General features: G+C 43.3%; 1 protein-coding gene across 4 annotated transcripts; it reads right to left on the reverse strand.

Annotated features, from left to right (window-relative positions):
- Positions 1-1,626: 1,626 nt before the first annotated feature.
- Positions 1,627-8,757, reverse strand: LOC133887686 (cadmium/zinc-transporting ATPase HMA2-like). 4 transcript variants are annotated; one of them, XM_062327762.1, is made up of 10 exons: positions 8,348-8,757; positions 8,013-8,269; positions 6,625-6,888; positions 5,762-5,859; positions 4,996-5,251; positions 4,763-4,900; positions 4,298-4,625; positions 4,015-4,217; positions 3,440-3,636; positions 1,627-3,335 (listed from the first exon to the last, which is right to left on the reverse strand). In XM_062327762.1, exons 2-10 carry the CDS (start codon positions 8,209-8,211, stop codon positions 1,926-1,928), a joined length of 3,093 nt encoding a protein of 1,030 aa, XP_062183746.1. In that variant the 5' UTR covers positions 8,212-8,269; positions 8,348-8,757; the 3' UTR covers positions 1,627-1,925. The 4 variants fall into 4 exon arrangements, with proteins under 4 accessions (XP_062183746.1, XP_062183812.1, XP_062183672.1 ...); XM_062327828.1 differs by having other exon boundaries at positions 1,627-2,438; positions 2,622-3,335; positions 8,013-8,757; XM_062327688.1 differs by having other exon boundaries at positions 8,013-8,757.
- Positions 8,758-9,308: the final 551 nt, after the last annotated feature.

A 9,308-nucleotide genomic window follows, 5' to 3' on the forward strand; every position in this document is an offset into this window, starting at 1 on the left:
ATTCAAAAAAAATCTTTAAAAAAAACTATACACAATTCTAATACATTCTGTGAATTTTTTTTCAAAAATAATATCGTTTGCATCATATTCTATAGGGAGGAAGTTTGAAAAAAAAATGAAAAAAATTGAAACGTGCGGCTCAGTTATTAACTCATGTTAAGGAAAAGTGTAACATGCAAACACATATTTTTGTGTGTGTAAAACATATTTTAAGAGAATCTTTAAAATTGATTTCACTTTATTTAGAGTTTTATTAAATTCTCTATGATTTTTACAATGTTCACAAGCATAAAGTGAATATGTTAAGAAACAGCATTGTAATTAACTTTTTCATGTCTACTATTATTTTTTCTACGTAAATCATAGTATAAATAAGCTAATGAAAGTGATTTCACTAATTTTTGAGGTGTGATGGGTCAGTTATGAATTAATCTAGTCGCAACATATTTACACAATCATGCATGTTACAATAACTAATTCATGAGTTCATGTATTTTTAAAAGACATATGATCATGTAAGAAGACTAAAAAATTAGTTTCATGATTTTTGGATTAGCAAAGAGTAAACTATGCATTTAACTTGGTTTAACAAATACAATTTTTCACAGAAAATTTTGAACTTTTTTATGAGTATAAATACTTTTATCATGTAGATCATGTCACAAGGAAACCAACAAAATTTGTTTCACTTGATTTTAAGCTCAGATGAATTAGTTATTGATTTTAAAAGATCGCGATAATTTTTAGGTTTTTTGTTGAACTTCACTGAAAATCGAGAAAACCGAGTGGTTACCGACAATGCGGAAAATTCGAGAAAACCACTCGATAAATCGCAAAAACCACTCGGTAACCGGTCCAAACCGACCGGTTACCGAACGGCTAAAATCGCAATTTTTTTTTTCCAAATTTCAAATTTTGCCAAATGAATTTTCTCCGATTTTTTTTTTTGAATTTTTGACCGGTAACAGCGGTTATCGCGAATTTTCGGTTACCGTCGGAGCTCGGTAACCAAGCTCCGCTCGGTAACTTTAACCCTGATGCGGATTAAAGAATGGTTACGGATGAAAATCGACATGAAAGCCTCTTTTTGTTTGGATGCTTTGAATGCTAGATAACTTATGCACATTCGGGTTAAGTAGATGGGCTTACAATCCAGATGTTGGCAAGATAACTTATGCACAGCAGCAGCATGCTTATATCGGAAGGGGTTCCAAATCCTGTTCGAAACAGCCAAACAACAGAAGATGAGCATAAGTTGGACGCATATATACAGGAACATTAAAACAATGGAGCAACTAAATCTTCAAATTTCTACATAAATATGGATCTATAACGCCATTAGCGACTGATATGAAACCACCTTAGTCCATCCACAGTGCACATAAATGTGTGCCAAAAAAACCCCCGGACATAATGCACTAGTTATCAAACAGAGCATTGTTGTTTTGTAGAGCTAGTTTACAGTTCAGACTTTTGAGCAGCACACCTTGTGTCTGCCTGTATCAGCTAAAATACTCTCAGAAATGAGAATACAACATCTACAATTCCACACTCAATACACGCCTGTGGCAGTATGGTTTCATTACATAAGCACAACACTGTGGTATAAAAAAGAAGAGTAAAAACTAAAAAGGAATGCACAGATACGAACTGATCTGTGTTGCACTTTCTTTATTAAGCTTTACACCGAATTAATTCCCACTGCACCTCATCAAATACTAGTCTCTTTTGCAACTCCTCGAATCATTACAGAAGACGCAAAAGGAGCATGGGAACAACCAACCAGAGTCCCTTTCAGACACCTGCTTCGTCAAAATCCAGATCATTTCTACACCATTTTCTCCAGCAAAGCTATATAACTAGACCGACACTACGCCGATGCGTTTACTTAGTTGCTGAGATGAGTTTATTATACTTCTTCCACCCTACTCTACTATGATCTCAGGCAGTTTCAGTATGTTGTGGTTGCAGCAGCTGCTCGTCCTGGGGCAGTTCACGTAGCTCCTGCAGCACCGGCTTGTCTCCCTGGCACGATCAACCTGCAAGCTTGAACAAATGTCTTTGCCTTTGCTTCCACATCCCTTGCTGGTGGTTACGCTGCAACAGGTTCGGTCGGTGGGAGGAATGCAATCTTTCACCTTCAGATAGTTTCCACTGTCATCCTCTTTGTGTTCTTCACTGTGGTTGCTGCATTGGCTATGCTGATGGAGCAGCGCATTGATTGATATCGAGTATTCTTGAACTGGGTCAGCTGCTATGTTGTCCTGATCATGAGGCTGGCAGCAATGGTTGAGGTGGTGCTGTAGCTCTGCATGGCAGTCCTTTTTTGATTCCTCGATCTCCACATGGTCATGGTCATGGCAGTGGTGCGTATCTGCAGTGTGCAAAGTTTGCTGTTCAGCATGGCAGCGATGCTCTTGATTCTGGTCATGGTCGTGGCAAGCATGCTCACCAGTAGAATGCAAAATAATTGGTTCTTTGCAGTGGCTATGCTCATGCTCAACTGAGGAATGTGAATGCTTGTGTCCTTCGCACCGGCTATGCTCATGGTCATGGCAAGCACCCTCACTTAAAGAATGCGAAGTGTTGGATTCTTTGCGGTGGCTATGCTCATGGTCGAGGCAATCATTCTTGTTTCCCAAGCGTGGGCTGCTCGGCTCTTTGCAGTGGTGGTTATGGCTATGGCCATGATCATGGCAATCATGCTTTTTTGTAGGGAGCTGGTTGCTCGGTTCTTTGCAGTGGTTATGTCTGTGACCATGGTCATGGCAACCATGCTTATCAGCAGATGATTCTTTGCAACTGTCTGATGACTTGCACGGACCATCTGAGCAGTGACGGGAAACACAGTGCTTCTTTGTGTGCGATCCATGATTTGAAGAAGCACAACATTTCTTCACCTTTAGGCTGTCTTTCTCTCTCAATAACAGCATGCTGTACATGATCACAAGCAAGCATGTACCAACATCTGCAAGGACAGCTGCCCAAATAAGGGGATGCCCAGCTAGTGCAAGTCCAACAATTCCAAGCTTCGTAATCACTGAGAAGATGATGTTCACAATGATAGTCCGGTGTGTCCTCCGTGCCAGTTGGACAGCCTTTGGAATCCTTCGGATGTCATTTGACATCAGAGTGATGTGGCTCGTCTCCATTGCAGCAGCTGAGCCAGATACACCCATGGAGACTCCAACATCAGCCTTGGCCAATGCTGGGGCGTCATTTATGCCATCTCCAATCATCAGTGTAGGGCCATATTTTGCCTTGAGCTCATCAACAATTCTCACTTTGTCCTCTGGACGAAGTTCAGAATGAACCTCCTCTAGGATGTTCCCAAGCTAACAAAAGACAGGAGCAGCAAAATTAGAAGTGGCCGTATCCCCTAAAGAACGAGGAAAGTGCATAATATCAACACCAGCATACCCTAAAATAATTCTTTTACCTGATTCTGTGCGTATGCAGCTGCTGCAGCATTATCCCCAGTAAGCATCACTGACTTTATGCCCAGTGATCTCAGCTCCCTGATAGCTTCAGCAGATCCAGTTCGGCAGGAATCCGAGAGTGTAAATACTCCGATCAATTCCTTTTTGCAGGCAACATATCCAATGGTAACTCCTTTCATGTCTTTCATGACCGGAACTACAACAAAAGAAGGACACATAAGTGTTAAAGGGCTCAGTAAGAAAATGGTAATGTTTATTGCAAAACAAAATTTCAATAGACACAATTTTTTGTCTAGATAATATAAGAGAACAAAACATTCTTTTAAAATGACTAATATAAACGTGTTTCAGTCAGGCAACACAAGAACGAACAAAGACATCGTTTTGAAATGACTATTTCTAATTCATATTCTGAAAGAAAAACCTTTTCTATGTACTGTGGAGGTGATTTCATGCATGACATGTAGGTTCTCTGTCTTATTTAACAGCAAGTTCAATGGTAACTAGGCAACTAGCAACAGACTATCATCAACAACATATTTGGGGGAAATACCGAGTACACATCTTTACCGACCTGTTTCACATGAGGCCCTTGACAAAATTCTTCTGTTCCCAACATATACACCCTCTCCATCGATTTCACCGTAAATCCCCTCACCAGGGTACATTTGAAACACAGTAACATTATCAGATTTTGGTTCCACTGAGTTTGATTGAGCATAATCAACAAGCACAGGTGCCATTGGGTGGCTTGATCTGCTTTCAATGCTTGAGACCCTGCAACAGCCATGAAATTCAACACACATACACCCAAAGAAACTTTGTGCAGCGAGCAATTTACAAGGAAACAAACTCACCAGTAAAGAAGTTGTTGCATTGGAACACGTCTGCCAACTGCCTGGAATTCCTCGACACAAAACTCTCCTCTAGTAATTGTACCAGTTTTATCAAAAGCAGCAACTTTGATCTTGGCCAAGGATTCTAGGACATCCCCTCCTTTGATGAGGAGACCCGTCCTGGCGGCCCTTAGTAGAGCACAGAAGGTGGCAATCGGTGTCGACAACACTAGAGCACATGGGCAAGAGCTGACTAGAAGAACTAGGGCCAATTGGAACCAGTGTTTGAGGTTGTATGCTCTGACTACCACAGGGATCACTGCTACTGCCACAGCCATGACGACGACAGCTGCAGGTGCAACCCAGTAAGAAAACCATACGGTCCAACTTCTGAATGCCAATTTTTTAGCAACTTTTTGCAGAAGGCGAATTAAAAAAAAATTATGGTAGCAGGACACAGGACTGGCCTCCTATATTTTAGCTTACCAGGTGTGTAGTACTTGGCGCATGTATCAATCAGCCTCTGTGTATTGGATCTACTGTTTTGTGCCTCTTCAACAAGCCTTGCCAATTTAGCAACTGCAGAGTTGTCGGCCATAGCAGTTGTCCTCATAGCAATGTAACCTGCCACAACATCAATACAGAATCACCGCAAGATCAGTAGCTCATTTTAGGCATTTCAAACATGTCAATTCAAGTGGTGGTGCAATATATATTACCATCTATGTTGAGCGTGCCAGCCCAGACCTCGGACTCTGGCTGCTTTGCCACCGGGAAGGACTCCCCAGTGAGGGTACTCTCATCAACCTCACTCCGTCCATCGACAACAACACCGTCAATTGGAATAACTTCCCCCGCCTTCACAGCTATTACTGTATTGATCTTCACATCCTGGGCCGCAACCACTTGCCCAGTCTCTGCTAGAACAGCCTTCTGTGGTGTCATGTTCATTAGTGATGACATCCCTTCAGTGGCCTACACGTCAAACCAGCATTAATCAGATTTTTTCCAGACAAATTAAAAATGCAACTAGTGTCTCTGCACTGATTAGTGTTGATTCTTTTAGAATAGGTTGGCTTTGTTGCTTATTTAGGTTTCTTAATCATGATTTATACATATGTTTGAGTGTGTATGCATGTTTATTTGTCTTCCCTTGAGAATATTGGGGTGGGTATCAGCATCATGTCCTCATCATTATGTCAAAATGGTGGAACAATCAGAAATGTGGGCCTGACTCTGGTCCACCCATGTCCCAAATGGCAGACCAGAATCTGTTTACCAATCCATCAGGGGGACAGTGCACATCCAAATCCATACACCTTGTTATGTTGCGTAAGTATGAACATGTGCTCGTAAATTTGACACATCACAAAGAACTATGTCATTTTCTGGTCACTGGTTAGTGGGTTCATGTGTGGCCTCAGCCATCCAGCATCTATTCTTACTTATTAGGCAAAGTAAACTAGCTGAAAGAGATGGACAGACCTTGCGGCTTGCCCTGGTCTCAAGCCATTCAGCTGTACTGAACAGGAAGACGATGAACCCAGCCTCAGAATAGTCCCCCAGAGCTATTGCCCCAGAAACTGCAATTAAAGCAAATAAAACATGTAAACTCTTGGCTTTGGCATGTCATCATCTCGTACCAAAATTGCCAGGGTTTCATGCCATGGCAGGACCTAAAAATAAACGGATATAAATATGATAATAAGGAAAAGCATATGTGACAACAAGATAGCTATATGAGAAGGTAGTGCCAACAAGGAAATGTGGTGATGACTATACATATAGACTGCAAAATATTGTACCGATTCCTTCATCTGTGTTAAAGGCATATTGGAATAGAGCATCTCGATACCACAAACAAAATCTCTAGAAAGTATGATTCGAACAATACGTTGCTTTTTCCAAAAGGAATAAATTCGCTATTGAGGTCACATTACCACACTGAAGAAAACAAGAAGAATTCTGTTCACTTAGCATATATATATATATAAACATCATGGCGACATATCCCTTTAATGCACTGGAAAGTGGAAGGGAAAGTTTGGGCAAATGAGACATAAACTTTTAAGTGCCGAATCGATTCTGCTCTCTCCCACTAAGAAACACCATAGGTCCTGGCACACAACTACCATGGCCCTTTTTATGTCTGATACATTTATTGTCTTAACATGACTCAGTTGTAAGGAACTAAAGATAAGTACCAATTACAGATTCGTCTATTAGCACCGGATATTATTCAATATTTAAATGATTGTGAATCTAGTGTTATATATTTATTTATCTCTGGAAGAAAACCAGTTCAATGAAAGGAGTTGTCAGCCTGTGAGTCAGCGGGAGTTCTTTACCTGCAATCAGCATGAGTATGTTGATATCAAGGGTGAGCCTCCGGGCAGCGGCAATGCTTCTCAGAACGATCGGTGGCAGGCCAGCAGCCGCTGCCACCAGTGCAAACCATTTCAGTGGGTGCCAGAAATGCTCAAACAGCGACACAACCAGCAAAACTCCACAGGTAAGAACAAACGGACTCGGCCATTTGTTCGTGATTTTCTCTGTGCCACTGCCGTAAGCTCGAACCGACGCCTCAAGACTCGCCTGGTTCAACACCTTGACTGAAAACAGCAAAGATCAGAGTGAATGTTCCACCACCATCCATATTACAACTGTGATGACTGCTGCAAGAAATGCAGGTAAAATTGGAAGATTCATAGAACAAACAGTTCTTGCGTAGTACATCTCAGAAGTACTTTTTTTAGGGTGGTGACAACTGACTAGCATAGTTAACTTAAGGCTCACAACCCACTCGGAAAATCGCAGTCAGTGCGAGTCAAACTCTGGTCTTCAGCCAGAGGTTTCAATACGTCAGGCTCCCCGTGACAGCAACTACCAAAAAAATCGTAGGATTTCAGGGGACTGAGGTCAGGGTCACCTAACTTTTTTGCATCGGTGCAGGGCTTCAGCTTCTCAATCATCACATATCGCAATCATAATTGAAAGGAATTTCTAATTGAAATGGACCGGGCGTCACAGCATGGTAAGCGGTGCAGATCGACCGGGACCGTCCTCTTGTCGCTATGCTCACGCCAAGCATGTTCCATACTTCCATCGCAGCCCGGAATTCACAACTCTTTATGACACGATTAGTGGTCCCCATAGTCAAATCAAGAAAAATGCAGCCTACACTGATCCATCCACCGCTAAAGTTCTAGAAATTTCGTTCAAAACAAGTTGGAAATTTCCTGAAAGAATAAGAACACGAAAGGAAGAAATGAACTTTGCGTGCTTGTCTGCAGCATTCGACATGCCGTTGCGTTGCCGTGAAGTGTGAACGAATCGTCTTTTTTTAGAAGAGAAACCCCAAACAAACCGGAGACATGAAAGATTGTGCATTTGGTTCACGGCGGCATCACATTTTTAATGAGCGTTACCATCCAAAGATCGGATTTTTTTCCCTTTTCCCCTGGCGGCAGTTGGGACTCCGGTCGGATCTTCTAGTACTCTAGTCACCGTCCAGTCAATCGAGCACATGATTACATGAAAAGCTCACGAGTGGCAGCAGTCGCGAAACAAATCCAGTAAACCGACACAAGCGGATCAAATTTCCCCAGCAAAAGGGTGTCAAAAAGGAGAGATTTCTCGATTTTTTTTTTTTTTTTGAGAATTCTGCAGGAGTTGGAGTGAGGGAGGAGGGGAAAGGCATCAGACCAGATGAATCATCAATCATTCACTTTCGTACCGATTTGAGACGGGGGGATGGCGTCGGCGTCGTGGACGACGATGACCGTCCGGGACGGCACGATCACGGACACCTTCTGGACCCCCTCCAGCGGCGCCAATAGCTTCTCGACGAGGGGCACCTCCGACGGGCAGCAAATCCCCAGCACGTCGAAGTAGCTCTTCTGGCACTTGCCGGCGGCCGCCGCCGCGTCCCCCATCTCTCCTCCGATCCTCCTTGTAGCAGCAGCCTCTCTCTTTGCGTGCCTCCTTCTCTCTCTGGCGATTACACAAACCAAACCTTGGCAATCTTGGCGTGCCGGCGCAAGGTGTTGGTGGCAATAGTTAATCACCTACCTCGCGACTGATCAATCCGGAGGTCACCAAGAGCAAGAGTCCAAGAAATGCGAGTCGGGGAGAGGGAGGGGAGGACGACGGAGAAGTTGCTTGTGAGGGTGAGGGGCTGGTGGGGAGGGCGAGCGAGTGTTTAAGGATTCGGCGTCGGGCACTGGACAAGCGGGTGGTGTGGGCGCTGACGAGCAACGCACCAGCCGCGCTTATTAGGCCGATCGTCCCATCCCAGGTAAAAAGAAATAGATGGCGCCCTGAAATCCTGCGATGCGTCGCGATTTGGGAGCAGTGCCGGGCTGCCTGTGCCTGCCCCTGCCCCTGGACAGAGACACATGGTTCATGCTCGAGAGAGAGAAGAGAGAGATGGTGGCCCAGACCCAGAGGGTAGAGAGAGAGAGAGAGAGAGAGAGAGAGAGAGAGAGAGGGAGGGACAGGCCAAAGGTGACGAAGAGGATAGAGAGTTAGGGTCTGTTTGTGAAATTTTATGGAGGAAAAAGAGGAGACGCAAGGCAAACGAATTCAATGGCCATTACTGAGAATCGAGACCACTGTACAGCACTAACCCAATTCCCGCAGGAAACTGTCATGGAACCTCCGCTTCTTCTTTCCCACAACTACCTCGTTCAGTTTCATCCAGTCCCGGAAAGTTCGTTCAGCCTCCTCGACCTGTTTCCAACATGAAATCTTCCAAATATTCTTTCGAAATTAACCAAACTGTTTTCAGTGGAATTTCTGTAAAATGCCAGCATTCACACTGAGTGCTAGTTGCATTTTAATGTTCATTTTCTCTCCTTTTCTTCCCCTTGTTATGCCTTGCTTAAACATAGTGCCTAAGGGCAACAGAATCTCTTAATACTCCCTCTGTTTCACGACATATGTCCAGTTCATTATGCATGGTTCTAAATTCATGCATGAAAATTTGAGTTAGTACAACCATAGCTCCATTAATTGTTACGACCACTTAATC

The sequence above is a fragment of the Phragmites australis genome, chromosome 1 (genome assembly GCF_958298935.1).
Source record: "Phragmites australis chromosome 1, lpPhrAust1.1, whole genome shotgun sequence".
Lineage (NCBI taxonomy): Eukaryota > Viridiplantae > Streptophyta > Magnoliopsida > Poales > Poaceae > Phragmites > Phragmites australis.